Raw genomic sequence first — 21,415 nt, forward strand, 5'->3', positions numbered from 1 at the left:
AAATAAACAGGCCAGGCGATTTGAGGGCGATATTAACTCTGCAAGATACTTGCATGGGCGCCCCAGGAATATTTTCAGGGGATGCATCTGAACTTCAGAAGATTCTATCTGATTCTTTACATACTATTAATGAGTATAAAATATACAACTATACATGCATAGCTATGTACATTCCTTCCGGACAGGGAGGTGCAATTGTTATTTTGACAGGGAATTTTTTAATATCAAAAATAAATATTCAAAAAAGACAGGTTTTTCTTGGTGAAATTTTCCAACTGCCAGGTGATTAAACAAATTACGCGTGCATATAAATGAAAAGCGCTATAGGTAAGCAGCAGTGTGAGAAAGATCGTATACCGATAGCTGTTTGCGTCCTCTGTTGTAGCTGAGCGAGTCCGTTCGCTCGAGAAAATCACGTGACCTGGCGATATCCATGTTGTTGTTCCTCGAAACGTTAGAGTAATTATTATTATAGTTATTATAGTTTTTTAAGTTACTTTTCTTAATTAAAGAAAAATAATACGTACTATAAAATAGATTTTGCAAATATGATAGAAAAAGGCAAATTTATTATTATAAATATATAGGTAGAAAAGTATAAAACTATAAACTAAATTACTTCTGTCCGAATCTTGTACTTCTTCTTCAAACTGCTCATCTGAACTTAAATATTTATTCTCTTATTTTTCGTCAGACTCCCCTCGAGACCCAGATTCCTCTTCTACATGATCTGCAAATAGTTGTAATATGTATATAGAACTAATTAAAAATTAATTAGTCATTAATTAGTTGAGTTGCTACGTATTCTCCGTCCTGAAGAAAGACTTGCCGTTGTTGAGATATGAAGTTATCGAATAATGTTAAGTATATCATGGACACCCGTAACAAACACGGAAACATTAAGAAAGATGAAAAAGGCAAAAGAAATACTCAACAATGTGAAGGAAAGAAAGCTACTTTGGTCATATACTAAGAAATAAAAAATGTGATATGCTTGATTATATAAGGAAAAGTATTAGTGATTGGTTATATAAGCAAGAATACGTAGCAACTCAATCAATTAAACACTAATTAATTTTTCATTAATTCTAAATACATATTACAACTATTTACAGATCAGGTAGAAGAATATGAGTCTCTAGGGGAGTCTGACGAAGAAGAAGGGAATGTATATTTATTTTAGCTCATTTTTCCTCCCTTCATAGTGTTGAGTATTTCTTTTGCCACTTTCATCTTTCTTAATGTTTCCCTGTTTGTTAAGTGTTGTGTCCACGATATTTTTTACATTATTCGATAACACCACATCTCAACAATGGCAAGTCTTTCTTCAGATGCGCCCGTGATTGTCCAGGCTTTGACTCCGTATAAAAGGACAGAAAATACGTGGCAACTCAATTAATTTATCACTGATTAATTTTTAATTAATGCTAAATACGTATTACAACTATTTACATATCATGTAGAATAGGAATCAGAGTCTCGATGGGAGTCTGACAAAGAAGAAGAGAATGAACATTTAAGCTCAGATGAGGAGTTTGAAAAAGAAGTACAAGATTCGGACAGAGAATTAATTTAGTTTATATTTTCATACTTTTCTACCTATATATAATAATAAATTTGTCTTCTTCTATCATATTTGCAAAATATATTGTATAGTACGTATCATTTTCCTTTAATTAAGAAAAATTACTTAAAAAACTATAATATATATAATAATTACTGTAACGTTTCGAGGCACAACAACATGGATATCGCCAGGTCACGTGATTTTCTCGAGCGAACGGACTCGCTCAGCTACAACAGAGGACGCAAACAGCTATCGGTATACGCTCTTTCACACACTGGTGCTTACCTATAGCGCTTTTCATTTATATGCACGCGTAATTTGTTTGATCACATGACAATTGAAAAATTTCACCAAAAAAAACCTGTCTTTTTTAGAATATTTTTTTAATTAAAAAATACCCTGTGAAAATAACAATTGCACCTCCCTGTCCGGAAGGAATGTACATAGCTATGAATGTATAGTTGTATATTTTATACTTGTTAATAGTATGTACAGATTCAGATGAAATCTTCTGAAGTTCAGATGCACCCCCTGAAAATAATCCTGGGGCGCCCATGCAAGTATCTTGCAGAGTTAAAATCGCCCTCAAATCGCCTGGCTTGTTTATTTTCTTTATATTTAAATATTTAAATTTACTTTTAAGTCATATCAATAATATTTTTTGTAATAACAATTTTTACCCTTTTTTAACTTTGGGGGGGGGGGGGGATTTTTGGGGAAAATAACCGCTACTCTCCAGCCAGACCGGTATTTTTGTATTAGGCTATCATAGAAGAGTCACCTGAAAAATTTTCAGGTTGCCTAAAATACCTACTCAAAAATGTCTCACAGCTCTTATACTATTAACAACAATAAACAGAATAATTCAATTTGGAGGTTACGAATTGTCCCTTAGGAATTTGTATAGTTACGAAGTGTCGCGTTACGAGATGTCATGGAACCGTAGTAGGTACAGTTCGGCTAGTCCTACTCCGTTCCTCGGAACCGGCTACTGCTAGCGTAAATTTGTTGCCCGTGGAGTTAGTTATGCCAAATATTGATCTAAGCGTTTTTGGTGAAGATCTGTGACAAAGACCGTAGATAGAACTATAAGTAAGAGCTCAGAGATGTTATGTCACGGATACGCACATCAAAAAGAAGATTGATAATAAAGGACAACATAATTAGAAGAAGAGTGTCATGATTAAATATTTAAGGTACTAGTTAAATGTAGTTCAATAGAACTTTTCCGAAGTGCGATAGATAGAGTGAAGATAGTGATAATGATATTCAACGTTCGATTGGGAGGCGGGGCATTTAAAGTAGGTAAAGATCTTGTAGCAAATTAACTAAATAATATAAAAACGCTTCCAAAAACTCAATTCTTCCTATATCTCATTTGCCTCTTGGAAACCAATACTATTCTGTCAAAAATTTGCTGCCTGTAATACTAAGACTATCTCTCTAGTTCCATACCTCCTTGTGGAATATTGGACGTTTATGCGTTTCTTGGCCAATAGTGGAAGATTGCAGACTGGCCGGGTCAGCGCAAATACTAGTACATATTGTACCCTCGGAGGTCGCTGGGAAAATTTACACTCAAAATAATAAAATTCAGTTTGGCAACACTGTGTGAATGTTGATAGTAACATATCCCTTTTAAAATAAACAGAACTTTAATGTAGTCCAGACAAATTAATATATTTTTTTGCCAACAAAAATGAGATTTTTCAACCAAATAATGTTTCAAATATGATGTTCAAAATAATTTTTAATTGGGTTCTGCTAATGAGCTTGCTTTTTTTTGTCATTAAAGTAGAAAAAAATTAATTTCACTCATTAAATCATTATCGTCCAGTTATCGTCTTAATTATTTTAAGTGTACTAATATCCGTCGACTAATTCTGAATGATTAATGGCTTGTTAAAATATTTTATCTGTAGCGGCTTCTGGAATGTCCTAAGAATATCGAATTTCATTGATAAAATGCGCATATCCCACCGATCTTCGCTTCGACCATACTATCCTACGTTCGTTCCCAAGCAAAGCTCGAGGCCACACTGATCTGTGGATGTGTCGTGTCGTCGCTGCTTGTCATTGGATAGAAATTAATTTCTAACCAATGACAAGCTACGACAGCACAACACCCACCAGCCACTTGTCTCTCAAGCTTATCTTGGGAATGAACGTAGTATATTTCCACAGTAATTGCTACTTATCAGCTAGTGGTAGACTGAGTATAAGTTCGGATGCAAGATTCTTAGGATGGGTTAGATAAAATTGGTAGGCGCTGACTACCTTGATGGCAAAGTTAAAAATAACCTAGTTGCATTATTTATAATATACACAATATTCTTCTAGATCTTAATATCTCTTATTTTTATCTTTTTAATAAAATGGATTCTACAAGCACTCCAGAAAGAAGAAAACTATGTTGGTATCTGTTATGGCATTTTATTTATTGCTTCTTATATTTGTGTCATTTTTAAACAATAGAAGATAGTCTATGTATAATTTTCTAAAATCTTTCAAAATATGGGTATTGAAATACAATATGTACCAATAAAATACAATACTTTAAAAATATTGTAAAATACCTATTTATACATATTATATCCGGTATCCGATATCTTCTGTAAAGCCATAACGTAAAAGCACCGTATACCGTCCGGTCTCCCAATTCCGTCCGACAAAGAAATTGCGCTCTATACCTCAGAGTTTCGTCGCAATCAGACGGCCGAGTAGAATTTTTGATAGGTTATTCCCACTCATTCTACTTTTAGCACGCAGACATTTTACGTTTACTGTTGTCAGTGCGATTCAGTTCATTGCAAGTGCATGTCTTGTTTTAAGCTATACTGATTCCAAAAAAACATAAAGGTAAGGAATACTTATTTTCCATATTTTATAGATACTACGTTTAACAGTTATGTTTTTACTTATTTATTAGAATCTTTCATATTTATTTATTGTAAATATACATATATTTTTGTAATTTTTTTCGAACAATAGATTTTATTACCGAAATTAAAGTGGACGGAATAGGGTAATGCAGAATATCAAGGGGTTCTTGATACCGTCCTAGCGGACGGTATTAGGGATTAACTCCTTCAGTTTCAAACGCTTTGTAAATATAAGTCTTAGTTAAATAATATAATCCGACATATTTTAACCATAATATATATTTTGCTCCGTTTAAAAACCTAAATACGACCTATTATAGGTACAACTCATTTTAAGAAAATTAGTGTCAACTATTAAGTGAATTCGAAAATTCAATTTAAAATTTAACCCAAGAATGATGCATTTATTACCTATTCTAGATTTAATGTGTAAGTTTGGTTTAGTTTTTATTTGTAAAAAATGTTTATGGTAGTTCTTCCTCTCAGTTTGTATTATCAAGTATGATAAAAATGACTATCTAATTAGTAAAACTCATTTAAAGGAATTGGACGGACACAGGAACCTTCTGTCCTATATCCGTCCATGGTGGACGGACAGAGCTACCTCAAACTCCTGTTACCGACCCCATAAAATAAAAACTAATAAAATATTTTTTTTTCAGTTTTTTATTATCTGCAACTATGGTATACAAAAAGCGGATGAAGTATCCCCGAGAGAATATCCAAAAAGCTATAGAAGATATTAATTTGAAACGTTTAAGTATTCGACAAGCCTCCAAAATATACAATGTGCCTAAAAGTACTTTGTTAGATACTATGAAAGAAAAGTACAAAACTCCGGGCAATATTGGAGGGCCAACAGTTTTGTCCAGTTCCGAAGAAGACTTGATTATAAAATGGATAATCGAAATGGGTAACGTGGGATTCCCGGTAACAAGATCTCAACTTGTTGATTCTGTTTCAAAACTAATTCAAAATTTGAAACGAAAAACCCCATTTAAAAATTACATACCTGGTAAAAAATGGTACAATGGTTTTCTCGCTCGTCATCCAGAAATTTCAAAACGTGTTCCACAATCACTATCTTCTTGTAGAGCCGCAGTTACGGAACAAAATATAAGAAATTGGTTTACCCAAGTTCGGGATTATATGACAAAAATGAATTTTTTACACATTCTTGAAAACCCCAAGAGAATATTCAATTGTGATGAAAGTGGTTTCTATTTATCCCCTCAAGAAAAACAAGTGTTGGTTAGAAAAGGTGCAAAAAAGGTATACAGTCGCATAGCTAATGACGAAAAAGAATGTCTTACAGTTTTGCTAACTGTTGGAGCTGATGGTTCTGTACCTCCGCCATTAGTTTTGTATCCCTACAAACGGTATGTGTCAGCTGCAATAATAACGAACATGCCAAACCAGTGGGGAGTTGGGCACTCTGAATCTGGTTGGATGACAAGTGAGACATTTTATGAATACGTTACAAATGTATTTTTTCCCTGGTTGGAAAAGAACAGTGTTCCACTCCCAGTGATATTGTTTCTGGATGGACACTCTTCCCACATCAATCTGCCTATTACTGAATTCTGCAAAGAAAAAGGTATTATTTTAACAGCATTTTACCCCAACGCAACTCACCGATTACAGCCGTTAGATGTTGGTGTTTTTTATCCCATTAAAAATAACTGGCGAAAAGATGTTCGATCTTGGCGTATGGAGAATAACGGAAGAAAACTTCAACGGGCTGAGTTTGCAAAACTCTTAGACAAAACTTTGAAGGCTACAGTCTGTACATCGATAATAAAAAGTGCATTTGAATCATGTGGACTCTTTCCGTTTAACGAAAATCGCATTGATTATTCAAAATTAATAAAACCAATAGAACAAAAAGATTCTGATGATAAAATAACTGAATCAACATCCACTACAACTGTTAATGTTTATGATTCTAAACTACTTCGAGAGGTAGAGATACGTTTAAAGCCAGAGGTTGTTAACCGTTTTAGGATTGCTGAATCAGCGGCCCAACTAGAAGAAAAATATGTAGCATTGTATGATTTCTGGAAGAGTCTTCATCCACAAAATGTCGATCATGATAAAACTTTGGAAAACAATTTGCCAATTAATGCTGCTAACGAGACCATTGTTGACATACACTTCGATGAAAACTTTTGGTTTTGCAATAATGATACAATTGAAGCTACAGTCAAAGCAGATGGAGCATTGGTCTTAATTCCTTCACAGAATAGCAATTCTAGTTCGCCAAAACCTGGTCCATCAGCATCCAAGAACAATGATTGTGAGAATATAGACTATTATTTAGCAGTAAGTTCACCCCAAGAAAAAACACCACCTAAGAACAAAATAGTAAACACAACTCCTTGTAATAGCCCATTAAAAGATGATTCAATAGGTATAGTTTATTCTGATCAAAAAAGACAAGTACAAAATCAAGAAAAAACCCCACTTAAGCAAATTACAACAACATCAGAGAATAATAGTAAATATCCAACACCTTTCAAAAAAGCACTATTTTGGCCGGAAAGTTCTGCAAAGAAAAAAAATAATAGCACAGAAGACACCAAGGAAAGGAAAAAACCAAAGATTTATCCTACAGTAGCTATAAGTGATGAATTTATGGAACATCAACGAAGACTCAAAAAAGAAAAAGAGGAAAAAGAAAATGAGAAATGTGAACGAATCCGAAAGAGGAAAGCAAAAACAGAGATTCAACAAGCAAAAAAGAAAAAGTGTCCTCCAAAACACACACCAGGCATAGATACTGGTAATAATAATACGGAAAACATAAATAAAAAGAATATAGAAATATATTCAAAGGACGATTTTGTGTTGGTTCAGTACGACAGTGAATATTTCCCTGGTGTAGTTCTGGAACGAAGCAATGATACTTTGAGAGTTAAAAGTATGACTATGAATGGAAAGTACTGGAAATGGCCAGATAGAGATGACATTTTAAATTATGACTTTGATGATGTAGTTTGTAAGATTGCGAGACCTTCACTCATAAATAAACGCGGCGCCTATGAAGTTCCAGAAATTGAAAACCTAAAAAAATGAAGTCTTTTTTTTTTATTATTTAATTCATTTGCAGTCATTAAGTTCGTTTCAAAACTTTGTACTTAAATAAAACTTATTTTTAAATTATTTGTTTTGTTTTTTGGCCATTTTTTTGCAAATTTATTTAAAAATTATTCATAATGGGTTTTTTTTGTCATAACTAAATAAATAGGACGGATAACGGTACTCTTGTGGACGGAATTGGGAAAAAATCATTAATGTGGACGGAAAACGGCTATTTGCGAAATTTTTGCATTTGGTTTCTTAAATAAGCAATTTTGTTGAAATGACTACTGTTATTATTATAAATTTGGCTCTAGTAAGAATTAATAATGCATAATAGCTTATAGACAGAATTACTTTAAATTTCAATGATTCGGAATTGATCTTTCAAACAATTTTATATATACCACTTATAACCGGTCGGAATTCGGTGCTCTTACGTTAATTATTGATTAAAGATGCCGCGTTTATGGATGACTTAAAAAAAGATTCTCTATCGAATTACTGCAAATAAGAAATGGGCGTAAATATCAACATTTAACATTCAGATAAGTTGTTGATTACGAAAGTAGCCATATATTTTTTGTTCCTTCCTATAAATATCAAATATCTGGCCTTGTAGGACTGGATTCTACGCGTAATATTTTAGACGATAAAGTCATTCAAGTGTTTCGTTTTCAGTTCCCTGTAGACTACCGGCTGTTCTGTTGGGTGGCTGGTCTGGTGTTGGTGATAATTTAAGCATGAATTCAACTGGCTGACATACATATGGTGTTTTTATAGTTTCTTATTAATACCGCCTTTTTCAACAAATCATGATTGATAAATATGTAATGTTGGGTAATATATGTGCTAACACATGGCTTAATTTAATAGTGGTTGATTGGCTTCTCAATAGCTGTTTAGTGACTGTGTAAAGTGGTTGGAAGTTCTCTTCAAGTTGGATACATTTATTTGTCATACTCACCAATTATGGTGAAGAGAGACGAAATGTGCAATTCTTAAACATATTGGTGAAACAAAAATGTTGAGGTAAATTTAAAAATATTTTTTTGCTAAATATGTAAGTGTTGACATTTGGTTATGGATTATAAAATTGAAAACAGGTATTGTAAAATTGTCGATTATTCTAAAATCAGAAAAATATTAGTATATTTTAAAAGATATTTGATTTGTGAACTAAGTTAATATCAATAAAATTTCCTCAGTATTTTTATTAAAATGTGTAGAAATTAATACTGCATTCACCTTTATAGACCTTCATTTTTTAAACATTGTTGACTTAACCGACTAAGTAAATATCCATCAGAAAGAAATATTTATGTATGTAATAAGAAATTGTTTAATCGTCAAACTTTTTAGCTTTTACAGCTTTATTATGATTTAAGAAAAGATTGTTTTTTATTCTTTGTAAAAGTATCTGTGATACCAGGTTTTATTTACGATTTTGTTAGGTCTGCAGCTTACGAGAAGAATCATATTATCCGTTCCAGCACGTAGCGTTTCGTTTCCGAAAAATATTGATTTTAATGGTTTTAAATATGAACAATTCATACTGTCCGGAGCGTATAGTATCAGACAACTACTCTTTGTAAAATCAGGTTTTTCGGAGACTACGCTACGTGCCGGAACGGTGCGGGCATGATAATATGATTCTTCCTTAAGTCTCCATAAAACAGCCCAATTGTATACAGGTGTCTCTTGACTGGTGCAAGCATGTCAAGTAAGGAAGATCGTTATGAGTCTGAGCTGATTTCTGCTTGTCTTCAGCAGTACTTCAGTCCTATTTAGCACATGTTCGTCCAATATACGTTTTGTCATGCGTTTGACCAAGTATGTTTTCCCAGGGAGAGTTCTGTTGCTTAGAATACACTTGAGAAATAGTCTAAGAAACGAGGAACGTCGTAGATGAAACGAAGAGGAGGATATTATCGAACGTTCCTACTACGAGGCAAAAATTGAGATGGGCGGGACATGTTGCCGGAATGAAAGACGGCAGGTGGACAAAAAAATTGTTTAAGACCACAGGCAGACGAGCGAAGCCGCGGAAGACCCCCAACAAAATGGACCGATGACCTCTAAAGAATTGCGACCAATTGGATAGCAAAGGCGTAGAATAGGAACAGGTGGAAGTATCTAGAGGAAACCTATGTTCAACAATGGATAGAACTGATCAGGACTGATGATGTCCTGTTCTAATCAGTACGTTGCTCTGATTTTCTCGCAGTTTAATATCTCATTCTTGCTTCTCCCTGTATAACTATGTTTAAAGGAGGGAGGTTCAATAGGGCCTCCATAGCTACGGTTGGTGTTCCCCTCATAGCGTCTGCGTTTCCGAGGCAAGCAAGCCGTTGCTCTGTGCTTAGTTTGAGGATCGTACTATTTTGCTGCTCCTGTGACCACCATACCATTGATGCATAATTATTGGTTTTACCACCATGTTATAAAGTGAAAATAATATGTCTGGCTGTAAACCCAACATTCTTCCAGAAAAATTGTGCGTCTGGCTACTATTAACCTAGTCACCGCTCTCTTAGTTATTCAATTTTTGCTGCACCTTTGACCACGATCCCATCGATGCATAATTATTGCTTTTACCACCATGTTATAAAGTGAATATAAGATGTCTGGCTGTAAACCCAACTTTCTTCCAGAAAAATTGTGTGTGGCTACTATTAACCTAGTCACCACTCTCTTAGTTATTCATTCTAGCTGCTGATTTCAAGTAAGCCTTGGGTCTAATATTACTCCAAGATACTTTACTTCATTCACCAGATTTAGAAGTGTACCATTTAAGCTTAGAGAACCCAATTCCTCTAAATTTCTCCTTCTGGTAAATTTCATAATTTTGGACTCTACAGTAGGGTGGAACGAAAAAAATGTTTTTATAATTTTAAAGTGTAATAGTGATATAAAGTTGCGTATAGCCATTGTTAAGCGACAAATAAAATATTTTTCAAAACAAAATATTTTTAGAGGTGCCGCAAAAGGGTTGAAAATTAGAATTTTTAGTTAAATTTTGCGAATTTTGATGATTTTATTTTGGTCAAAAATAGCTATTGTAATGTCCTAATTCCTATTTTAAATGAGAAATACACACTCTAAAACTACTCTTTAAAGATAATTTTAGTTTTAACTTACAATAATCCAATATTTATTTTTACTAAAACTGACAAAGTTTGAACTAGAATTCCACATTTAAAGAAATATTTAGTATTCAATATTTATTTCATTTTTTAATATAATTTAACATTCTTCGTAGCAGATGAAAGCCAAGACGTGAGAAAAATGTGTATTGATAGAGTTGACAAGATAGTTTCAAAGGTTCTGGCAACGAGGGAGGAAAGGAGGCAAAACTAGTACAGCAGCATTTGAATTACAGACAATCAGTAGCTGATGGTAACACAGCTGTGAATATTACATTACTGATGATCACGATCAAAGTTACCTGCCAACAGTAGCTTCTATCTGTGACAGGACTGGTGTCTCAGACAGAATAGCAGCAGCAATCACCAGTGCTGTTCAAGATGTTGGCATTATTATGAAAGATAATAAAAGTAAGGTAATTACACAGGATAAAAATACATCGAGCATGGTTGAAAAATCGTTCAAATGCCACAAAAATTAGCTTCACTCAAAAAAAGAAAAGACAAAACAATTAATCAAGAAAAACGAGGGCACAAATTTTATTAAAAGACTTATACTCTAAGAGCACATTTCAATAGTAGAGGAACCTGGATCAACCTTCCTGTGGCATATAACTTCTGCTTCCGGAACAGGTGAAGCTATAAAAGAAAGTATAGTAGAGCATTTTCAAGTAGGCAATCCTTTGAATATTTCCAATATAACAGCTATCGGATGTGATGGAACTGCCACTATCACCGGTGTTAACAATGGTGTAATTGCTTTAAAAGAAAAAAACCTAAATAAGCCGCTGCAGTGGCTGATTTGTTTGTTCCATGCCAATGAATTGCCTTTGCGTCATTTGCCATGGAAAAACTAAAAACCCTAATGAATTTGAAGATGTTTTAAGCAAAGAACTTGAAATCTGTAACCAGCTTCCTGTGGTTAATTTCGCTCCCATACAAAACAACCTCCCTATTCTAGAGATTAAAGATGATCTAAGCACAGATCGACAATATTTACTTGATATGTGCAAAACAATCTCCAGTAGTGTATGTCCTTCTGAACTTTCATTAAAAACCCCTGGGAAATTAGCTCATTCACGATGGCTTACGTTGGCCAATCACATTCTTCGGTTATGTGTTGCAACAGAGAATCCTTCAGATAATCTGAAAACTTTAACTATGAATGTGAGAAGGTGTATGCCCCAGTCTTGTCTCATATCAAACTAAAACCATCTTGTGTAAATAGATCAAAATTTATATGGGGACTCATCAAATTTTCACGTTATCTTTGTGAGGAACATCTCCAAATAACTGATCCAGTAATTCAAAGGAATGATTACTTCTCTCACCCAAAAAATATGCTTCTCTCCATGTTATGTGACAAGAGAAAACACATAAGAGAGAAAACACATAAGAGAGAAAACACATATGTCGTCTACGACGACTTTTGAAGGCAAGATCGGAACTCATAAATTGTGTAAGGAACTTTGTTGTCCCAAAGCTTAACTTTAATGCCAATGACTACATTGATGTAATTAACTGGACGGAAGAAGTAATTACTGAACCTCATATGATAAAACATATAACTGACGAGGACTTAAAGTATTTAAGTGAAGCAAGATAACGTCTTTGTGAGGAACATCTCCAAATAACTGATCCAGTAATTCAAAGGAATGATTACTTCTCTCACCCAAAAAATATGCTTCTCTCCATGTTATTTGACAAGAGAAAACACATATGTCGTCTATGACGACTTTTGAAGGCAAGATCGGAACTCATAAATTGTGTAATGAACTTTGTTGTCCCAAAGCTTAACTTTAATTCCAATGACTACATTGATGTAATTAACTGGACGGAAGAAGTAATTACTGAACCTCATATGATAAAACATATAACTGACGAGGACTTAAAGTATATAAGTGAAGCAAGATACCCTAGTTGTTGCAGTGTGTGGATTTTCAGTGTTTTCCCTGTCATACAAAGGCAGTGGAAAGAGTCACAAAGCTCGTGACTGAGTCATCTCTTAGTGTCTGTGGTCTAGAAGCAAGAAATGGCTTTGCTAGGGCAAATATTGCTTCCCACAAGATTATTCTTAAGTTTGAAATAAATAACAATGTTTTGAGTATCAAGCGGAATACTGTAACTGAAGAAATCTTATAGCAATGTGTACATATAGCAATGATAGCAATGTTAACTGTTATTATAAACAATATTTGACTAAGAAATGTTAGCTATGGCACCAGGTTAAATATATAAAATATTTGAAAATGTCTGTATTTTTTTGTTAAAAACCTATATTTTCAATGCTCTTGCGGCACCTCAAGATGTAAACCTAGAACAACAATATTTTGTAGTTTTATTGTAGACATGAAAAGGCAACTTTCGAGTGCTATTAGAAAGTTCTTTGAAACAAAATTTTTTTTTCCTATCCTTTCGTTCCACCCTACTCTACAGTCAGAGCTCGTTCATTATGTCTCTGACCGTGCGATTAAATCTAGCTATCAGCATATCCATGATGAGATTCCACAAAAGAGTAGACAAAGCTCCTTCCTGCAGACAACCTCTGGCTACTTATGCCGACATTGTATCCCCCAGTAATGTTGCGTATATCACACAATCACACGGCTCTTCAGCATGCATATCCATCTGCAGATTGTTTCATCTTTTCCTTTTAGACGAATTGCCCTTGTGATTGCTTCATATGAGTTGTCGGATGTTGCCTCTATACCGAAAAAACACCCTACATCTCCTCTTGGTTGTATCGAACTTTCAATCAATACATCATCTCTAATATACCTATCAAGCAGTTGCTCTAGAATCTTAAGTACGAATGACTTTAGTACGAACTTAGCTTTTTCCTGTCGGGTTTTGCCAGGCTTGTATACAAAAGTCACTCTTATTGACCTGCATGCTTTTGGTATGTACCACAGTCCTAATGTACCTTTGGTATTGTATATAATTTTTGTGCAGAAGGTGATCGCCAGTTTTTATGGCTCAGACATGCATATTATTGGCTTTTAGTAACACTGATAATTAATTTTTTAATCCGAAAACGTTCTATTATTTAATATAACCCTTATTTAGGGAATTTTAAATATACCTTTTACAAAGATCCAGTATCTTCTTTTGTGATTTATGGTCCATCTACAGGAATTTTATTTTCCACTTGGATTTTTGTTAATTTTAAATTTTCCTGCCACTACTTTTACTATACTGAATATTGAACATTGTCCAGATGATCAATGACCTGCAGTGAAAATATCCTAAGTATAGTATAGTTTATTAAATTAATATAGCATTGGAAACTGTATCTTTATGGTATTGTATCACAACTTCAAGAATCGGTTTAATATTTCAAACAACAGTCATAATATAACTACAAAAAACAGCTGATTTATAGTATTGAATGAAATAAAAGTATTAAATAGATTCTACTCCGATGTTTTCCTGATTTGCTCGTCTCAACTAATTTGAGAACTGAAATCGTAGTTTGTTCCCACGAAGACTACGGCGCATTCTATACTACCATCATGAGTGCGTTTCCGATAACCGCACGTAATTCTGGAATATAATAATAATTGTGGGGTCTCTGGTCGGTAGCCTTTGCCTTTACGGCGACAAAACCTTTATTCTACAATAAAAATTTGTAGAAAAACGCTAAAACGGCTCCAGGTGTGATGGTGATGGTGGCGTGTTGAATACTTGTCGCTAGAAGTTATACAAAATCATTTCGATGGGGTGTAATTTTCGAATACGAATAATTTTGTTTTTTATGAGAAATTTATTGTATTTAATTTGCATATTTTGAAAGGTAACTCATGTATTTTTTTCTCTTAGCAATCTGTGTCGGTAAAATTAAAGTAATAAAAAGCTATTTTAGACTGCGGCAATTCAATGTTCAATGCAATTATTCCTGGGAGGTACTTCTTGGTGTCTTGCCAATTCCGTTTGCGTTGAGACAATGCAAGGCAATATAATTGATGGATTCGACCGTTACTTGATGGAAATTCATTTTATCTAACAATAAAACAATGAAAACTTTTGTTTTCAACACTTCCACAAAATTTTCTTTTTAGCAGAGTGCATTTCTTAAGGGATGTGTTTTTACTATGTGTCTACACTTTAAAATCTAATTGAATAGGTTAATGAATGGGGAGCCTCAAATTTGTCATTCAGAATTATATTTGTATTTTTTAATTTATTAATTTCTATAGATTATAATAAAGATAGCTTTGATAGGATTTGATACTGTTCATTAAAAGAATGATTATGACCTAGAAGGTGACGTCCATACATAGAATCTGTTTTCCTTGTTGAAAGCCCTTTTGTGTTCTGCTATGCGTTTGTCAAAGGTTCTGCCAGTTCGACCGAAGTAAGTTTTTAGACAGTCACCACATGGCAGTTTGTATACACCACTCTGTAATTACTTTTTCACATCTTTTTCATAGATTTCAAGCAAACCTTTGACGGCTTAACAAGACCCGACCTAATAGAACACATGAAAAACCTAGATATACCAATGAAACTTATAAAGCTGATGGAAGCTGATTAAATGAAAATGACAATGGAAGGATCGACTGCAGCAATAACAGATAACGGAATCACCAAAAATTTAGAAATAGCAAGTGGAGTACTACGACAAGGCAACTCTCAACGTCACTTATTTATGTCGCTATAGAAGGAACAATAAGAGCTACAGAAATAAAAGGTACAATTATTATAACATCGACATCGCAACTTGTGGCGTATGCTGACGACATAGCATTAATTAGCAGAAACCTAAACAGTTGAAAGGAAGGATTTACGAAGTTATGTAAGGAAGCGTCCAAAAGAGGTTTAGCAATAAATCAAAACAAAACAAAATACCTACTATGCTCAAGAAAAAATCCAATTAATATCATCATTCTCTTTGCCTTATCCCTATGCGGGGTCGGCTTCCCTAATTGCATTTCTCCACACAATTCTATCTTGGGTCATATCAATGTCAATCCCCTTTACCAACATGTCCTGCCTTATCGTCACCCCCAGGTCTTCTTTGGTCTTACTCTCCTACTCCTTCCAGGAATCTGCACTTCAGCAATTCTTCGTATTGGGTGATTAACGTCTCGACGTTGAACATGACCAAACCTTAACCTATAAAAAATCCGATTAAAATGACAAGTTTAAATATTGGTGAATATGAGTTTGAAAAGGTAGAATACTTTAGATATCTTAGGTCTTAGGGTCTTAGTTAATGGAACTAATGATGGAGATGGAAGCATCGTAATTAATGAAAGAATCCAGGCAGGAAACAGAACCTACTGGAAATACAACAACTTTCTCAAAGATAAGAAGCTTACTCAGAATACTAAACTAAAAATTTACAGAGCAGCAATTAGACCAGTAATCATATATTATGGTGCTGAAGTAATGTGTCTGACTCAGATAGAGGAAGAAATATTGAGGAGCCTAGAGAGGAAAATAATTCAGAGGATAGCAGGCCCACTAAACTTAGGTATAATAATGAATTTAGAAACCTCATGAACCACTAAGTAAGAGAACTTCTAAAAGGAGAAGACATCGTCAGATTTATCAAGGCACAGAGACTCAGATGGATGGGAGATATAGAAAGGAGAAATCCAGAAGCCGTTATCAAGAAAATTACCAAATGGAGATCTGTATCAGGCAGACCCCGAGGAAGACCCAAAACCAGATGGGAGAACCAGATAGCCGAGGACCTTAAGAAGATGGGAGTTGGGTAACCACAAGTAAAATCAGGACAAATGGAGAAAAATTGTAGAAGATGCCAAGTCATACAACCAATTGTAAAAAAATGTTAATGCGGATTGATTCATCGCGACAAATGAATCAGAAGAGACCAAAGAGGTAGTGTGCAAAGGGAGTGTAGGTGCCATGATGATGATGAATGGGATGGGACATATTTTTTTCAGTAAGGAATTGGGAGTTAACATGTCTTAGATACATTTAATTTTCGATTAGAGATACGCAACTGAAGGAAACGCTAAAATCGGCAACTAGAATGAGTTGCATTGCCACTGTAGAATCGACGAATGACTGAATAAATCCGCGCGATTGGGAAGTGGAAACGGGGAAGCGGAAAAGCAGTGTTGCCACGTATTGGGTGTACTTCTATATCTAATTTAAAAGTAAACACACGGTATAAGAATCTGGTGTAGTTGCTGGTCATCATATTTTGCATTCTCAACTTGCTTTAACGGCTACCCAAATTTGACGTTACTGCTTCATCTAGAACTGTTTTTAACTTCATCTTCTTCTTCTTCTTGTGCCACTCCTATCGGAGATTGGAAATCATCAAGGCTACCCTGACTTTGTTTACAGCTGACCTAAAAAGTTCATTAGTGGTGCAGCCAAACCACTCTCTCAAATTCCGCATCCACGACATTCTTCTACGGCCTGGATTCCGTTTTCCTTCTATTTTTCCTTGCATTTCTTTTGAAGTAATGCGTATTTATGACCTCTCATCAGGTGACCCAAATACTCGAGTTTTCTTCGTTTTATCGTTAATAAAATTTCTGGGTCTCTTCCTATCCTTCGTATTACTTCAAGATTTGTGATTCTTTCAACCCAACTTATCTTCAGCATTCGACGGTAGCACCACATCTCGAAACTTTCAATATTTTTTATGTTGTTCTGTTTGAGAGTCCAGGCCTCTACACCGTATAATAGCGTGTTAAATACGTAGCCACTTAGCATTCTTAATCGTAGAGGGATGCTTATATCTCTGTTGCAGAAGAATTTTCTCATCTTTATGAAGGTGGCCCTGGCAATTTTGATACGTCTCTTTATTTCATTGTTTTGGTCTCCAGTCTCCAATTTGAATGCCGTTTATACTAATATGTGCTGGTTGTGTCATGATTTTACTGAAGACCATATACTTGGTTTTTTTGATATTAATGTTTATGCCATAATTGTTGCAAGCAATATTTATGTTTGTAAGTAATCGTTGTAATTCTTCTACTGTTCTTGCAACTAGTACAGTGTCGTCTGCGTATCGAATATTATTTACAACCTCTCCATTGATTACGATTCCTTCATTTGCTTGCAAAAGGGCTTCCTGACAGATGCTTTCACTATATACATTAAATAGTAGTGGTGACAAAATGCATCCCTGTCTTACTCCTCTACGTATTTCTATTGCTTTTGATATCTCGTTTTCTATTTTGATGTTAGCTTTCTGATTCCAATATAAGTTGAGAATTATTCGCAGATCTTTATTATCTATGTCTTTTCTTTCAACAATGTCTCTTAGCCTATCGTGGCGTACTCTGTCAAACGCTTTTTCAAAATCGATAAAACATGCATGTACTTCTTGATTAACGTCTAGGCATCTTTGTGTAAGAACATTCAAACCGAAGAGAGCTTCTCGAGTACCTAGTACTTTTCTGAACCCCATCTGTGTATTACTAATATCTGACTCCAACTTTTGATAAACTCGGTTGTGGATGATTTTTAGAAATATCTTTAGTAGATGGCTCATTAAAGATATTGTTCGATGTTCTGAACATTCTTTTGCATTGGATTTCTTTGGCAGTGTAACGAATGTAGACAGCAGCCACTCTTGAGGTATAATACCAGTATTGTATACTGTGTTAAATAAGTGCAATATTATACCTATTGATTCATCATTCAAGAGCTTTAGTAATTCAGTAGGAACCTCATCGGGTCCATTTGCCTTTCCAGTTTTGGAATTTCTAAGTGCCATTTCTACTTCACATTTTAGGATTTCAGGTCCCGTTTCACCATTTACCTTGTCAATGATATTTCTGTTGTCCTCAAACAATTCTCTTATGTATTCACTCCATCTATTAATTTTTTCTGTTAAGTCTACAATAATATTTCCGTCTTTGTCCTTAAGCAAACTTATTTGATGTCTTCTTTGGGTTCCTGTAAGTTCTTTTACTTTTTTATGTATATTGAATGTGTCATACTTTCTTTCATAGTCTTCCATTTCTACACATTGTTCTTTAATCCATGATTCTTTGGCCTTCTTTATTATTTGCTTTATGTTCTTATCAACCTCTCTGTATTTTTCTGAATTATTCTTCAATTTGCGTCTTTCATCCATTAGTTCTAGTATGTCTGGTGTCATCCACACCTTATGTTTCTTTGGAGATTTGGTTAGGTGTTTCTTTCCCGTAGTTCTTATTATAGTGTTTATATACTTCAGTTTTTCATCTATGTTGTCTGTTCTGCGGATTTGGTTTTCTGCTACACTGAGGTCGGTGTTGATTTCTTCGCGCACTGTTTGTCGTCGGTGTTCACTTTTAAGCTGACTTAAGTCTAACGTTGGGATGATGATTTTTCTCATTTTCTTTGGTCTAGCTTCTAACACAGATACTACTGGATTATTATCCGAACCGATATCAGTTCCAGGGTAAGTTTTAGTAGATTTCACGGCATTACGGTATCTTTTTGTCACCATTATGTAATCTATTTGGTTTCTGATTACTTTTTATTGTGTGTGTTGAGGTGACGTCCACGTGTACAGTCTCCTTGGGGGTAATTTAAAGAATGTATTAGTTATTATTAAATCTTCGCTTTGACAAAACTGAACTAAACGATCACCCCTTTCATTTCTATTACCTAAGCCGTATTCACCGACATGTTCTCCAACTTTACCCTGACCTACCTTTGCGTTCAGATCGCCCATTACTATGTTAATGTGTTGTCTCTTTGTTGTTCTCATCACCTCTTCTAAGTTATTATAGAATTGTTCTATTTCCTCTTCGTCTTTGTCTGCTGTAGGAGCGTACACTTGTATGATGTTTATTATGTTCTTCTTATCTTTCAGTTGTATTGACATCACGCGCTCTGAGAATGGAGTAAAATTTGCTACAGCATCTTTCCATTTTTTTGAGATGATGACTCCAACTCCGTATCGATGGGTTGTGGTGTCACTTCCGGCATAATAAAACATACCATGATTAGTTGTGGGGCATTTGCCATTTCCTGGCCATTGTGTATCGCTTATGCCTAATATGTCTATACCCAAACGATCCATTTCCAACACGGCGTTATCTAATTTTCCCGAAGAGAATAAGCTCCTCACATTCCACGTAGCAATTTTTATGGCTGTCTTTTTCTTATTACAAGGGTTTCGCAGGTTTACGACCGAGGAAGCCTTGTACTTATCTATTTGTCTTCCTCTGCCGGATCTTGGTATCCGATGTCCATGATCAGTACTTCTCCTTTGCATGTCCACCATGATGATTACTACTAGGGGTACTCTATGAGTCCTTAATGCAGTGGTTCCCCGTTGCCTTCTGCATACTTATGCCGTTGACCATTCTGTAGGGTTCATCCGCCTTCGAGACCGATTTCTCAGTCTCAGGACAAAAGAGTGCCCTAACACTTACTAGCTCATCCACCCGAAGCTGTTGGCTAGTAAGTGAAGATTGCTTATACCGGCAATCGCTCGGTGGTTACCCTCACTTAGTTTAGCCTACAGACCAATGCAGTTGCCCAGGGTGTGGCACGTGGAGCCATAAGTGACAGTTGGATGTCTTATGAGAACCAGTTACTTCGAACCATCTCCCGTATATTACGCTCGATGTGGCCGTTCTCATAAAAGGTACTACCGCTATAAAACACCCCAACACCCCTTTAACTTCATATTTATTGCGTATTACATTATACTGCTTCTAGATTTACTAATGGAATCTTATTTTATTGTATTTCATGCAGTTTATTCACAAGTCGGCAATATTGACTATCTATAGTATACTTATTTCTTAAGTTAGTGTTAACACTGCTGCTTGATAATATATGCTTGATGAACCCTCATAAGAGGTCACTTCCTGTGAGTTAGTTATTACATCCGGCACTTGATCAAAAAGGGTTGAAACATTTATAAGTAATCTATGCCGTAAATAAGGCGTAGATAAGGCATTACAAGGATGAATATTTAATTGTGTTCTTTGTAATTGCAAAATAATGTGGGTCTTTTAGACGTTAACATCTGAGAACCTACATGTATGTAACATATCGCCCATTCGGAAAAAGAGTGTCACAATTCAAAAAAAACTTTTTCAGGGAGACAAAAATGGTTTTTTTAGATTTTAATTCAAGTGTAAGTTTTAAACGGTAACTGCTAAAATTTATAAATTAAAAACGAAGAGCATGGATAAGTGAATGCTTCTAATAATTATTGTGTAAGAAGCAACACCAAAAAAATTATGACACCTGATTTAACAAAGAAAAAAATCAATATTTTGAGTTATGTCACTTTTCTTTTAAAATATTTAAAAAATTAACAAAAAATACATAGGACACTTCTCGAAATACAACTGTTTTCCTGATAAATAACGATACGTTAGAGTCAAACGTCAGAGCATAACTGAAAAGTGTCATTGTTCCGGAATAAAAATATTCATTTTACCGCCAAATGAATAATGACACTACCGCCATCTTACGAAGTTGGAAGCAAACATATATGTGATACTTTCTCTGGTAATAGCCCAGTCGGGATAGCATTTGACCTTGCATTAGGAGCTGCCCCAAATTTTATTTTTCTAATCTTTAGGGAGGGTCAATATTAGTATAAATTTAAAATCTCGACTTAATTCCGCCGTTGCGTTAGCCGCCATCTTGATTTTAAACGAGAACCGTTTTTGCTCAATATCTCCGCCATTTTCAATTTTTTCACAAAAAGTGTAGAAACTTAAATTGTTGAAAATGTGATTTTCTATAATTTCATATATTATAATTTTTTTCGTGCGGTCGATATTTTCCGAGTTATG

At 34.7% G+C, this 21,415-nt stretch overlaps 2 protein-coding genes across 6 annotated transcripts in view; both read left to right on the forward strand.

Moving 5' to 3' along the window:
• Positions 1-21,415, forward strand: part of LOC126880042 (myb-related protein B) — a 240,374-nt gene that overhangs the window by 95,859 nt on the left and 123,100 nt on the right. The window contains exon 1 of one of the 5 annotated variants that reach the window (XM_050643663.1): positions 8,220-8,559. The exons of the other annotated variants lie outside the window; for them this stretch is intronic. Within the exon in view, the coding sequence (XP_050499620.1) occupies positions 8,552-8,559 (8 nt within the window). The 5' untranslated portion in view covers positions 8,220-8,551. Of the gene's footprint in view, positions 1-8,219; positions 8,560-21,415 lie in introns of those variants that run through there. 5 annotated transcript variants of the gene reach the window in all.
• Positions 4,196-7,611, forward strand: LOC126880041 (uncharacterized). The gene is made up of 2 exons (XM_050643661.1): positions 4,196-4,426; positions 5,112-7,611. The coding sequence occupies exon 2, from the start codon at positions 5,131-5,133 to the stop codon at positions 7,522-7,524; it is 2,394 nt and encodes a 797-aa protein (XP_050499618.1). The 5' UTR covers positions 4,196-4,426; positions 5,112-5,130; the 3' UTR covers positions 7,525-7,611.

The sequence above is a fragment of the Diabrotica virgifera genome, chromosome 2, assembly GCF_917563875.1.
Source record: "Diabrotica virgifera virgifera chromosome 2, PGI_DIABVI_V3a".
NCBI lineage: Eukaryota > Metazoa > Arthropoda > Insecta > Coleoptera > Chrysomelidae > Diabrotica > Diabrotica virgifera.

Bases quoted from the DNA above. Each gene is read 5' to 3' on its own strand.
- LOC126880041 (XM_050643661.1), top strand. From the start codon at position 5,131: ATGGTATACAAAAAGCGGATGAAGTATCCCCGAGAGAATATCCAAAAA.